General features: G+C 34.8%; 2 protein-coding genes across 3 annotated transcripts in view; both read left to right on the top strand.

The window, feature by feature from the left end:
• The first annotated feature begins 1,593 nt into the window (after positions 1-1,593).
• On the top strand, positions 1,594-8,497 carry LOC145692195 (uncharacterized). Its single transcript, XM_081767494.1, has 2 exons — positions 1,594-2,463; positions 8,390-8,497. The coding sequence occupies exons 1-2, from the start codon at positions 1,594-1,596 to the stop codon at positions 8,495-8,497; spliced, it is 978 nt and encodes a 325-aa protein (XP_081623620.1).
• A 2,476-nt stretch (positions 8,498-10,973) lies between these two features.
• CBP (sarcoplasmic calcium-binding protein) overlaps positions 10,974-15,034 on the top strand; it is a 93,312-nt gene continuing 89,251 nt past the window's right edge. The window contains exon 1 of one of the 2 annotated variants that reach the window (XM_081768650.1): positions 10,974-11,172. In XM_081768650.1, coding sequence (XP_081624776.1) covers positions 11,074-11,172 — 99 coding nt within the window. In that variant the 5' untranslated portion in view covers positions 10,974-11,073. The remainder of the gene's footprint in view (positions 11,173-15,034) is intronic. The other variant, XM_081768649.1, reaches the window with a different exon arrangement.

Below are 15,034 nucleotides of genomic sequence, written 5' to 3'. Positions count from 1 at the left end.
TACGTGTTTTGCGTTGTTAAACGAGACTCTTAATAAACACTCCTGCAATAAAAATGATTCTCTCAAAGCTGAGCTAACCCAAGCAATGTCCGGCATCAACAACAACCGTCTGATTTGTTCATATAACCGCTTCCGATCTCGCATTGAAGCCATTATTGAGGCTAATGGTGATAATCTTGAATAAGCCTCTACTTCAACTATTACTGCATCAATGTATTAAATTTTGCGTTGATACATTCCTTTGTTCATTAGATATCTCACACTGTTATCAATATGTTCTCAAATACCTTACGCACCCTATATACTCTGTACGAGATAATTAACCCTCGTAGATACTTAACAGTTTTTTCAAGTAACCATTCTTAACATTGTACGAATCATTACATCAAACGAGTGACCTCAATATAATCCGCGATAATAGCTAGCGAAACTCAATTCTCTGAACGAGATGTTAAATGAAGGTCTGTTATTTTCTTAAAAGTTCAAGAATACTTCACATTTGGTCAGAAATATATATATATATATATATATATATATATATATATATATATATATATATATATATATATATATATATATATATATATATATATATATATATATATATATATATATATATTGGGTGTTCTTTCCCCTATTTTTCGTACGAACATGGGCAGAAGCTTAATTTTTTTCCGTCTATACCTAAGAAACCTAAACAGAATCCATTTAGAGTATAAATGGACAGGAATTTTTCTACATCTCCAACACTCCCCGAAACTTCGATGGACCCCCTTCAAGAAATTTGTTTCACATATCCCTAACATCCCCTAATTTGAAGTTCCAATCATTATCATACTCAGAAGAATTTTAGTAAACCCTCAGTCAGTCAGTATTAAAGCCTCAGAACTTTTAAGAAAATAACCAGACCTTCATTTAACATTATCATACTCAGAAGAGTTTTATTAAAGCCTCCTTGCTTCTTCGAAAGACTACAGACTCGTAGCAACTATAGGTTTCAGATAGGACCTGTTTTGTTCATTACAACTTTCATTTTATTGAAGATTTGACATCTGCCATGTCCATCATCTGGATGCAACGCTATCCATCACGACTATGGAACTCACTAAAGAAATAAAAAACACTTCTGACCAGAGTATATACACTTGTTTATTAAAAACTAAATTCCAGTGTAACAGTTTCGACAACGTAACGTTGTCTTCATCAGACACTAACTGAAAAAGATATCTTAGAGCGTAGATATTTATACTAAAAGTGAAAGTCCTTGTGTGCATGGGAAGCCACCTGGGTCGTACTTCCCCGGGCGTCATCTTTGGGCCACCTGCCCTGACTTAATTACCCCCCCCCCACCTGTGTTTATCTTTTCCAGACACACCTGTTGTTTATACTTGACAAATTGCCTTAAAACTTTCTCTTAATGTACTTCTGATGCCTATTAGAAATAAATAACAGACTATACTACATACAACTGATTATAAATACAGCAATACAAATATATATATATATATATATATATATATATATATATATATATATATATATATATATATATATATATATATATATATATACAAAAGAGGTGCAGTGGTAGTGATGCAGAAAGAATGGTATGAAAGAAAATTGGATGAACTTTGTGATGAAACGTATGAAGTCATAGGAGAGAAGAAGATTAAGGATGAGGTACTCAAGGAAGTGGTTGAGAACGGAAGAAGAAAAGGGTTTAAAAAGTGGGTGAAAGAAGAAGGAAGGATCCCAAAGATGAAAGGATTCCCGAAGATTCACAAGGAAGAGATTAAGCTTAGGCCAGTGTTGGACTGTAGAGGAAACTGTCTAGAACCATTAGAAGAAGAGTTAAGAAAAATAGCAGAAGAGATACGGATAGGTCAAGAGAGTCATCGAGTAAAGAATACGGAGGAAGTGAAGAAAATGTTAGAATGTATAGGAAACAAGAAGGAGAAAACAATTATGTTTAGTATTGACATTAAAGCAATGTTTCCGAGTATAAAGAGGGATTACATAGTGAAAGTCATAGAAGAAGAAATGAAAGGGAAAGAAATAAGAGACTGGAAGAAAGAGAAGATAGTGAAAGCCTTGAGAGTAATATGGGACAATAGTTTTTGTACGATAGGGAACAAACTAGTCAAGATCAAGGAAGGACTGAGTATAGGTTCAAGATTAAGTCCAGTGTTGTCAAAACTGGCGATGAACAGATGGGAGCAGAAAGTGATAGAAGAAGGTGGAAACAACCTAATATTGTTTTGCAGATACGTGGATGACTGTTTGGGTGTATGGAGAGGAACAAAGAGACAACTGGAAAAATTCGTAAAGAAGGTTGAAGATGAAGAAAAAGGGATAAGACTGGAAATGGAAGTGGAGAAGAACAACATTATAAACTTCCTGGACATGACTATAGAGAGAAAAGATGGACGATTTACAACAAGATGGTATAGGAAAGAATGTGCGGCAGGAGTTTACTGTCACGAAAGAAGTGATGTGGATTACAGCAGCAAAAGAAACTTCATAAGGAATATGGAGAGAAGAATAGAAGAAATAGATACTGAAGAGGAGAAAAAGAAGGAGGACATAGAGAAGTTCCACAGTTTACTAGAGCAGAACGGGTACAACAGACAGAAGTTAAGCAAGAACAGAATTGAAGAGGAAAGAAGGAAAGGAAGGCGAAAGGAGAGAAAGGAAGAGGAGGAGAACAAATGGCACGGGATAGAGAGCATCGGGGAGAAGACAGAAGTGCTAAAGAACTTACTTGGAAGAGGTGGTGTGAAGACGTACAGAAAAGGAGGAAGAAGAATTTTGGAAGTGATTAAGAAAGCGAAAACTAGAACGAAGGAAATATGTGAGAAAGATGAAGGTGTAGTGTATAAAGTGACGTGTAAGGATTGTGATATGATATACATAGGGGAAACATGGAAAAAACTTAGGGAGAGAATTAACCAACATAGAGATGATGTGAGACTTAAGAGAGAAAATGATGCCATATATAAACATGTTAAAGAAACGGGGCATGATATAGATTAGGAAGGTGTAAAGGGGTTAGAAAGGGAGAATAGACCAATGATAAGGAAATGGAAGGAAGCACGAAGGATAAAGAAAGAGAAAAGTGACAAATTAATGAACTGGACAATGGACTGTTAATACATGATCTATGGGATAAATTATTGGAACAAATTGAAGTGAAAAAACAAGATTGAACATATTTATATGTAATTTATATTCATATATTTAATAATATATATAGTTTAATATTTTTATAGTTTAATATTGTATATAGTTATATAGAGTTTTATATATTGTTATATTTTATAGTTTATTTTTATGTATATATATATATATATATATATATATATATATATATATATATATATATATATATATATATATATATATATATATGTGTGTGTGTGTGTGTATATATATATATATATATATATATATATATATATATATATATATATATTTGTATTGCTGTATTTATAATCAGTTGTATGTAGTATAGTCTGTTATTTATTTCTAATAGGCATCAGAGGTACATTAAGAGAAAGTTTTAAGGCAATTTGTCAAGTATAAACAACAGGTGTGTCTGGAAAAGATAAACACAGGTGGGAGGGTAATTAAGTCAGGGCAGGTGGCCCAAAGATGACGCCCGGGGAAGTACGACCCAGGTGGCTTCCCATGCACACAAGGACTTTCACTTTTAGTATAAATATCTACGCTCTAAGATATCTCTTTCAGTTAGTGTCTGATGAAGACAACGTTACGTTGTCGAAACTGTTACATTGGAATTTAGTTTTTAATAAACAAGTGTATATACTCTGGTCAGAAGTGTTTATTATCATCTGGATTTTTCTTGGTTCAGTTTATTCCCGAAGGGTCAGCTAAAGATAGAAAAAAAAAATTGCGTCTTCCTAATACCTGGAAATAAACAGAAGGTAATCACTGAAATGTTGAAGAAGGCAACCTGTAACCCCCACCCGCGGCTGTTTCTCCCCTATTCAACGAGAGCGAAAATAGAAACTATTCGGGTGTAACACATTTTAACTGGTTATCAGTGAGTAAATATACTTCCGAGTGCGACTTTTTACTAGTGTTTGCTGTAGATTTCGGAATTATGAAGAGGGTAGGAAATACACCGGAAAACTGTTTTTCAAGAAGAAAGAAAAAGTATGTTTATATGTATCTAACACACATTTAATGTATTATGTAAAAATTATATGCATTTGAAAAAGAGAGGATTTAGTGCCCCATTATATTTCTAACAGCCAATTCAAGCATATTATTTCGATTTTATCAAGTGGGAAATAGGAAAGATAGACAAACATTGGAGAGCTTTTATTAAAAAAATAATTTTTAGGGCCTCTAGGCATCTATTGCTCAAGGCAGAATGGATGTAGGAGCAGTCGACCAGGGCCTTTGCTATGGTATTAAATACCATCCAGCATTCGCCTGGTGAAACTGAGAAACCTTACAAAATTTTAGTTAGAGTGGTCATCGTTGAGTTCAAACTCACGTTGCTCCGTGTTGATGTCAAAGACAAAATCAAACTTGGTCATATCGAAGTAATCGAACTATAGTTAATCAATCATTAGCTTGATATTCGGGAGGTCTGCTGTTTATATCTTGGACACGGAGCTGGCCTCTTTATTCAGGTTTTCCTTGGTTTACGAAGCAAATGCTGAGATTATGTCTAAAATGAAACACAAAGTTACACATATTCCCCTGTTGCAGTGGTGTAGCCAGACCAACAAATAGGGGACTTATAGAAATATAAATGTCTGACCCTCAGAGAACTCTTTCCCTCCCCTAGTGCTTATTAGAGAAAGAAAAAACAATGTCTGATTTCCAACTAACCTGCTACCTTTCCTTCGTACAGTAGCAGCTTAGTGAAATCTACTTTCCTTTCCGAATACAAACCAGTGATGTGCGTATACGCGTAAAATCGATAGCCTACGTTTGCATATACACAATAGGTAGACTATTTTCGACGTAGACGTGTAGACAACAACATAAACTATAATGACTGTTTAAACTGTGACTTTTGAAGCTTAAAAATTGAAATTCAAAATTAAACGTGTCACAAAAAGTAATCGAAAATATTTGGAGATCCTAATTTTAAGCTAATAAAATAACTAGAAAAATGTGCATTTTGAAACTACTACAAAAAGAGAGTAAGCAATACAGCCGCTTCTAGACTTAAGGCGCATGGGTAAGAACCGTTGTTATTTTTATTAAACTTGTTAAAATTTTGTTTTATTTTGTGACTAGTGAAAAGTGACACCTGAAGAGGGCAAGAATGTAATGTAGATAACTGGTCTACCATACGTGTAACATTACGAATCCTAGTATGGTGTTTCAAAGACTATAGTAAAGAAAACTAGCAACATAATTTGAACATAAACACATTACTCTCATCCCTTTCCTTACAAGAATTTTAGTCTGTTCTCCATGATATCCACCAATACACCATCCAAATCGGTACATGCCTGGAGACGAAAAAGCAACGTTGTCACAAGCAGTTTGACAGACCCATACTTGTATCTTGTGGAACTCGTCTGTGTTAGCTTTCCGTAGTTCGGCCAAATTGCATATGTGATGTTGATACACTTTGTTCTTTAAAACACTTCACAAGAAAAACTCAGGTAATGACAAATCGAGAGGTCGAGCTGGCCACTCCACAGACCCTTGTCGACCGAGCCAGCGGTTCGGGAACGTTTCGTTCATCCTGTCTGGCATGGGCGGCGATTAGGGGGGGCAAGAGGGGGCAGTTGCCCCCTCACTTTTTTGAAGTGACCCTTAAAGTATGTAGTTTCATTTGGAAATGTAAAGTTTGTGTATATTACTGCTTCATACAAAAAAATAGCGCCATATAATATTTGCTGTTGCGTGAGTACGTATGGGTTATTTGTCTTCCCGTGGAATTAAGAAAGCTACAAGAATTGCGTTTCAATTGCCACGGGCTCAAAAACAGCGCCGTAACTTAGTTTTTTTTTCTGGGGAATCAAACATTAATACGCGTATTTGGGCCCCCTAGAAAAAGTTGTTTTTCTAATTCTTGGGCCCCCTCTTTCCATCTTTCTCTTACTCTTTATGGAACTCCGGAGCCTGTGGGCTTTCCTGCACGGCATGGCCTGCGGGGCTGTTAGTTACTCCCGTGAGCCCGTTCCATACATGACAAAATTATTAATGGGACAATATTGGCAAACCTCAAAGACATATGAATAAATATTATTTCTAGGGACCCTAATAGTAGACATTTTTTTTTACTGAAATGTCACTTATTTTTGTTTTATTTACCTTTTGTGCGCTGTTTAGATTATGTAAAGTAGTGAATCTATTTGATGCTTCATTTATATTTTTCATGTTCGTACCGTATATGGAGTAAGAAAATTTTGTCTTAAAATAGGCTTCTCTCGAACGGCGGAGAGCTTCTATGGGTGACAGTTGCCTCGCCCCACACAAGTTACGGCCCTGTCTAAAATTTAACCTGTTGGAGCGTAACAATTCTAGCATAGCAACAATTCCTTCTTACAAGGACTCGATATGTTAGGCCGCTTTGAAACTAATTGACAGAACATTTAGCAAAATAATAATAATAAAAAAAAGTCTTTCACAAGTTATTCTTAAATTGCACATGATTAATATTATCCTTTCTATTTATTTGTTTTGCAAATTTGTTATTAAATAATCTGATCACACTTTTCCAGACAGAATTTTAAGATGTCCATGAGCAAAGAATCAAATCTCTTCTTACACCTTCATTGTTAAGACTACAAAGGGCTAGTACCTATTTGGGTTGACCTTGCCAATGTACTTAATAAAATATAAATACAATATACTGTATTTTAATTGCATAAATATAGTATCCTATTAGTTATACAACCTTTCGGCAAACAAAGTATTAGAAACAACCTGGAAAACTAACGTTGATATACAAATATTCAGATCAGATCTTGCCCCCCCCCCACTTTTAACGTCCAATCGCCGCCACTGCTGTCTGGCATATACTAACGGTTCCAAGTCTAGCGACCGTTATCTCCACTCAGGTTACACAGTGTTGCCATATCGAAACTTTTGTCCAGAATTACAAATACTACAGTCAGTTAAACATCATATACAAAAGTATGATCCACCTTGTATTAGGACCGAAATGCCATTACTCATATATTTAATTTACCGTTTCTAAAGCAAATTAACTTTATCTCACCTGAATATAATATGACATAAGCTGCCTCGTTGCCCTTGTCAAAGCCCAAATACAGTAAGTACAAGTGGATATATTACGAGAGAATGATCTAGAACAAGGGGGTACTAAACGAGCATGGCAAGGGGGATAGATGGGTAGCCCACCTCATCAATAGCATTGAAAAATTACTATTAGGCCCACTAATGAACAAGAAGTGGGTCCTCCCTACATCATCATTTATGTAACAGATACTGGTAGATATGGTGCTATACGTGATGCTTGCATGCAACATAATCTTCACTTTTCACATCACTGCTACCGTATCACAGACCACACATATAGAATTAAGATAATTGCCCTGTAAACCAGGCCTCTGCGAGATGCAAGTGAAAACTTCTACCTTTACCTCTCTTTCCTGTCATTACATCCTCTAATATGTCCCTTATGATACAGTTCCTTCTCAGTCAACGTACCAACCAGTTTCTCTTCCCCTTTTCAATTACATCTAAAATTGTACTTTTTCCTTCCACTATTTCTTACACCTCATTTATTTTACGTTCGACCCAGCTAATTCTCTCCATTCTCCACACCCACATTTCGAAGGCTTCTACCTTTTTTATCATAACTTTTGTGTAATGTCCATTCTTCTTCTTCTTCTTATTATTATTATTATTATTATTATTATTATTATTATTATTATTATTATTATTATTATTATTATTATTATTATCAGGGCCAAGATGCGAATATCGTATGGTTTCCCAATATCGGATACCGAGAAATATTCCGTGTAAGGTGCTGCAGCCTAACGGTCGTTATCGTAACTGCACACCAATCGGGGGGGGGGGGGCATTAGACACCTGAGTTACGATATCTCTCGCAACATGTTTATTTGTGGGGTGAAGTGTTTTGTGATTTTGACCTTATGAAATATTTCCAATACTGCAGTTGATTGCGTTATATCGTTTATAAAGGTAACCTAATCATATTCATACTATGATTATAATATAGGCTAAGAAGAGTAGTTTTAAACTACATGATGTTTTGGTAGTTCGTTTCTGTTTACACGATGTATATAGTTGAAAGTTGCTATAAGATCTAAGTTGCCAAATATCGGATAGTACAGAGGTTGCAAATATCGTATATCAGATATTAGGGAACGATATTGCTGATGTTACTCTTTGATTATTACAGATGATAGAAATCGCTCGAAGTAAGAAGTGGGATCCTGAGGCTATGCTCCAGGCTATTGCTACCTTCAAGGGAAAAAATGTGGTTCCTCACTGCATCCAAAATCTTTAATGTTTTGTTCACAGACGTATAAACTTGACAAAGGTGGTGAATGATGGATACGATGTATCCAATGTCTTAAATGGGCATACGAGCTATGTACAGGCACTGATCCAAAAACGTTGAAATCATTTGTTTCTGATTTTTGCCGGTAATTTAACTTGTTGGTAGATCCTACTACAGATGAGCAGAACAACGTTTAGTTACAAATAAATCTACATTATTAGAAAGTATCCTCTTTTGTTGAACAATGTTTAAGAACAAGGAAATCTGCATATTTAGAAAGTTGTCTGTTTGATAGAACAATGTTTAGTTAAAAGTAAATCTACATGTTGAAAACGTCTACGATTTTGTAGAACAATGTTAGTTAGGATAAATTTACATATGCACATATTTAGAAAGTAGTTTATTTTGTAGAACAACGTTTAGTTAAATCTACATGTTTTGCAACTTTAGGTGTAATATAATTAAAATAATGCACAATCTTCTCCACCGATATTGGGCAACCTTTTTCCGAATTGAGAAAAATGCCACTTTATACTAAAGAGTATGAATCTGTCCCTTAATATTTTCTTACTGCTTTGAAACTTTCAAATTCCGGACCTTAAAGGCAGAGGGGAGTAAGTCATTTTTTTTCTGAAAATGAGTTATTGCCAGATTTGAAATGCGTGTTCTGATATCTTTTATTCTTAGAAAGCTTGTAGTTGTATTATGAATACTTTATCAAATAGCAACAATAAAAAATTGGATGTAAGTCCGAAGGCATTTAGAGGCAAAAAGAAGTAAGTCACTGTTTTCTGTCTCTCCTAAAAGTTTAATAAAAATGACTTACTCCCCTCTGCCTTTAAGGTCCGGAATTATAATCTACAAAGATAACAGAACAATTATAAGAGGCTATATCAATGAAATATCTGTTGGTGAAGTTCTTATTCCTTTTTTTGAAACAGTATCCGATATTCGGCACCTTTCCTATATTATTATTAATAATTGTATGAGTATTGAACAAGATTTTTAATGCTTTCTGATGTAAGAAATCCTTTAATAAAATAACGTGAACCACTGGTTACCTGGTTGTTATTTAACATTACTTGAATTCCTGAAATGAAATCATACTGTCTTCGAACACATTTAATGCAATATCACGTATCAAATTGAACATATATATATATATATTTTTACAGAGTTATTATTGCTTTACATTCATATTTAATGTATTGTTTATTTTATTGCTTGATATACAATTTTGTTGTAAAAATAAGTAGAATAGTGTAAACAGTAATTTTCTTCGACAGCTTTTCACTAATCCGGCGAGTTCTATGATCTATCATTCACTATCCTGGTTTAATATATGACGGATTAGTGAGAGTGTACTGTACAATTAAAAGGCAACAAAGATTTGTGTAATATACTTATTTGGTTGGTTGGATTTGCGTTTAGAATCCCTTGTAACACAGACTGTATGAGACGAGGTCCTAGAGCTTAACGTGGAACCTCGAACCACGTGCTCCCACCAAGCATTGTACTATATTTTTCTGCGTTTTATGTGTTGCAATTATTTTTAATGAAACCGGCCCAATCTGCAATTAAAATTATTCTATGTTACTATGTGAAAGCATATTATGTATTTGTTACGGTATATGTAAACTGCGACACACCATCATAGTCAACGTCTTGCGAATAAAATCAGAAAAATAAACACACTGCTGAACAAGACTGCACTTATTTAATATAAAAACACATTTACACGTGACGTTTCGATCTTCTAGCCATCGAAACGTCGGTCTTCGGTGTTTTCTGATGAGGATCTTGGCTAGAAGATCGAAACGTCACGTGTAAATGTGTTTTCTTCTCCTTAAAAAAAATCATGAAATCTTCCTTTTTTCTCCCCAAAATCGTGAAATCCTCCTTTTTCTCTTAAAGTCGTGAAATATTCGTTTTTGATCTTAAAATTCGTGAAATCTTCATGTTTCCTTCTAAAAATGGTGAAATCTTCCTTTTTTCTCCTAAAAATTGTGAAATATTCCTTTTTCCTTCTGAAATTCGTGAAATCCAGCAACCCTACTATCGGGTTCCCTGCATATGAGTTATTGAAAAAAAAATGGAAATGCAAACCGCAGATTTTTTGTATATATTTCCTTTTTCTTTTGTATTTCTTGTTTAATTTCCTAGTTGTTATTATTATTATTATTATTATTATTATTATTATTATTATTATTATTATTATTATTATTATTATTATTATTATTATTATTATTATTATTATTATTATTATTGGTCAACGAGTAGGAGACTTGAAAATCCCAACGTACACCGTGTTCTATAACTCTTGCTTTTGTTTTCGTGACTTATCATACGTGATGTACAGACAGGAGATATACTGGCTTATCTTTCCGACTCCTGGTCAACTTTGAATAAGGTCATTTTCCCGACCTCTTGATTTTTTGTTCCTCGCTTCGCGCATGCGTAAATGTTCTCCCTCTGAATGAAGGGAAAGAAGCGATGATCGTCTACGCACGTACGAATGTATTTGACTGGAAGTCCTAAGTTACGCGTGTGCGTGTTAGCAGGTGATATCTTCTGCTGGAGAGATGGCAGCTGCAATTAGAAGGAGCACCTTCTTGATTTCGTCTATCGAGAGAAAAGTATTCACAGCAAGCGTTACATGTATTCACACTCATACTAATAAGGTAAAGCAAATATTAAATTATTGTTTTCCTCGTTCTGTCAGTGCCCGCTGTGTTATATCGCTCTTATTAAATAGATTATAATATTTAATTCTCCAGATGGAATTAACATTATTAAATATCTTATTGCCTTATATCAATGATTTATTGTTAATGATAAAATTAGATATATACCGTACCTTTATCTTTTTAAAATTCTTAGTGCAATTTGAAGTCTACTTGAACTTTCCTTGAGAACTGATGTCCGTAGCTCACTTGTTTTGGAGAGGGTTGGCGGAGAAATGCAATTAGTTAATGTCATCATACAAGGAGCTATCAATGTATTCGTCTAGTGCAGCAACTGTGGTCCGCGGACCACAAGTAGTCCTTCAGGTATGCCTTTATGGTCCTATTAAATTGAACATTAGTCCTAAAGAGACAGAAAAATAAAATTAAAGAATTGAGAATCACACACTACAGTTGAGAATCTCAAACAGGTAAAGATTACTTAAGTGAATAAGGTAAAGATTTGGTTTGATTTAGTTTAACGTCCCATGGTTATACCTGTTAGACTAAAGGAGACGTGGACCTACCTACTGATTATAGTGGAATCTGAACCACCTTGGTCGTTCAACTGTACCCCCACCGGGAATCGAACCCGAGACCACGCGAACCGAAGTCAAGCGTGCTAGCCACTAGACCAAGGTTCTGAATAAAGTAAAGAATATGCCCATTTTAATAGCGTAAATAACAGTATTCTAATAAAATGTTATTCATAGTCTTCAATTACTTTTTTTTTTTAAAAAAAGATATGTACTTTCCTCTGTTAATACTAATATACAGTGGGGGCACTGTGGGTCAGTGGCACTGCACTTACCGATGATGTCTGGGGTCCCTTGTTCGATCCCCAACCAAGTAATTTTGTGGTGGACAAAATCATGTCCGTGGGTACTTCTGTTTCCTCCCACTTTCTCATTCCACAAATTCTTCCATAATCATTCATTTGCCTTAATCATAGTCTCCCTTAGCCTAAAGGGCGTAATCATGGGACGTTAAACTGGAAGATTTAATTTCATTTCACTAATATAAAATAAATGGGGTTTTCATTATAAGTATACTGGTATATGCTCAAAACATAGAATTAAAAAATGATAAATTTGCTTTCGAAGTGAACAAGAGAGGTTGGTTGATAGAACATTCTGACTGATGAAAGTCGTCCCCGCGTTAAAGACAGTCAATTTTAAAAAGCTGGTTTAGTGGGCAAAGAACGAAATAACACGTGTGGGTCGCGTGGTTATTCCACGACTTTATTTTACACACACACACACACACACACACACACACACACACACACACACACACACACACACACACACACACACACACACACACACACACACACACACACACACGTAGATTTTACACATATTATCCTTTGAGCGTAAAGTTGAATTTGATTTTAGGTGTAAAATTATTCATCAAAAAGTTAGAATATTTTTTATTTCTATTTACTCTTTCGCTTAACTCTTTTAAAAAATATCAGAGCTCACTCATGGCGATAAGGTTAGCATACACGCCTTCGGTGCGGGAGAAGAGCGTTTGATTCCCCGTGAGAGCTCGTGTAATTCGGAGATCACTTTAAGCTGTAATCCACGTCTCATATAATGTTCTCAGTACTGAAAAGGAACTCTAAACTCCAAACCAAGCAAACTTTTTACCTAATTAATTATTTCACAAATTTATAATTTGTATCTAATCAGAAGACTTTAATTACTTCCCAACACCCACAAGAATTCTTCTCATCCCTCTTCCTTTATTATTATTATTATTATTATTATTATTATTATTATTATTATTATTATTATTATTATTATTATTATTATTATTATTATTATTATTATTAAATCCTAATTTGCCTTTGTGCATTAAATGAAAAGTCATTAGCACAAAAGAGGACATGGTGGCTCAGTGGTAGAGCTCTTACGTCTGGTGCGTGGGGTCCATGGTTCGATCCCCAGCCATGTAAGTTTGTGGTGGACAACACCGTGTCCGTGAGTTTTATCGGATACTCTCGTTTTCTTCTACATTCTCATTCCACCAATTCTTCCATCATGATTCAATTGCCTTAATAATCGTCCGTTAAACTGAAATATTTCATTTTTTATTTTTCATTAGCATAAAAGTTGACTATAAATAGAATCTGAACGTAAAAGTAATTTCATGTCGCTAGAATACTTATACTACAAGTTGTAACATGTAAACACGTAAACCATGACAACATTTAAAAAATACCTTATCTTTTTAATTTCTTTTTGTTTCGAAGTTGTTAACCTCGTTCTAAAAGTATTATCTCAGAGGTAAGAAGACTTCCAAGTTGTTTTTTTTTTTTTTTTTTTTTTTGGGATAATCAGTGTCTTGGTCCTGGCATAATTGCAAAGAAACATCAAAATTTAGGCAAGTATCAGGAATCGATTACGTTTTGAAAGCGATAGCAGTGTCTGTTCTATTTCCGAATATTCTTTAATCAACCTTTCCTACCGTATACTGTACCTGCCACATCGCACTTTCTCTCTATCCGCTATATTTTTCTAATTCAGTTTAAAAATTTGGTCACTCATAGGTTGTCACTCTTTAATAAAATGTCGTTACTAAATTAGAATATGTCTTAATTTGCTTGAAATCAGTGATTTCTAATTTTGTTTACCTGGTGTTCCCTTTGTAAACTCTGCATATTTCATGCCTCTCTCCTCTTTGCCACTCGTTGATCATACGTGTCTTCTGTCTGATGTGTTTTTGGCATGCTACATTTCAATATTGCACTAATTATTGCATTTAGAAAGTTCGTAGTTGATGTGGTTTAGAATTTTTTCTTTGATATTTAAAAAGAAAAAGTGACACTCATCATCATCATGGGCATACTACTATAGTTATAAAGAAAATTTGGACAGAAAACTTCTTTCGGCATAAAAGTAAGGATAAGAAAGGATATTTTGAAGGACGTATTTTAAGCGAGATTAAAGTGTGTTAGTATATATATTCAATAAAGCATCTCACGTTAAGAATATGAAACTCGGCATAAAAGTTTCGCATCAAAAATAACAGAGTAGCTCCGCATAGCATTCTCGCTAATACGTCTCGTCTTTGGTTCGAGCAGTTCCGGGTTCGATTCCCGGTGGTGACACTCGGTCGAAAAGGTGTAACAGCTTTTACAGGCCAGCTATCCTGAGTGAAGTGTTTTCTGTGATTCCTTCATTCATTCCAATCAAATACCAAATGGTCCGTAACACACAGGCCTCAAATCACTTCCTTCCTTCTCCGTTCCTTTTTCCTTCTCCAAATAGTGTGTGCTCGCCGATACTATAATATGTTTACTGTACTTAATAGAGTTATGGAACGTGTGTGAGTAATTTTTGTTTTCATGAAGCATTACCTGACGTGTGCTATTATGTGACGTGTGCCTCAAGGTACTGCGCTTGTGTATCAGTCTTCCCTCCATTGAAAAATCATGTGGGCGTACGTTCCCAGGTGCACGATTTTGCTTGCTAGACCCTGATAGTCCCTCCATGACATTATATGTTCTTCACAAATAAGCTATATTGTGTGCTCCCGTGTAGTTGAGTATTTCGCATATGGCACCTGATTCGATTTCCAATGGAGAGGCGCAGAATGTCTGATAGTCTAAAAAGTATTCAGCGGTTTGTTCACGAGATGACATGTGTTCCAAATATAAAGGTATATGAGTCACAGAGAGTCAGGCTTAACATTATTTGAAAGCTGACAGATTGCAAAAAGTGTTGGAATATTTCTAGTGAGACGTAAGGTATTGGTCCTTGAAGATGAACTTTCAAAATAAACTTCACTACATTTTACAATTTCATTTAGATAA

The sequence above is a fragment of the Thermobia domestica genome, chromosome 8, assembly GCF_964235325.1.
Source record: "Thermobia domestica chromosome 8, izTheDome1.hap1.1, whole genome shotgun sequence".
Classification (NCBI taxonomy): Eukaryota; Metazoa; Arthropoda; class Insecta; order Zygentoma; family Lepismatidae; genus Thermobia; species Thermobia domestica.
The sequence above is the reverse complement of the archived record's forward strand: the minus strand, read 5'-3'. Positions and strand labels throughout refer to the sequence as shown.

What these genes read in the sequence shown, in the direction of transcription:
- LOC145692195 (XM_081767494.1), top strand. Translation starts at nt 1,594, where the DNA reads ATGCAGAAAGAATGGTATGAAAGAAAATTGGATGAACTTTGTGATGAA. An exon ending in GGTATAGGAAAGAATGTGCG is followed by an intron (nt 2,464 to 8,389) that starts GCAGGAGTTTAC and finishes TGATTATTACAG; the next exon opens with ATGATAGAAATCGCTCGAAG.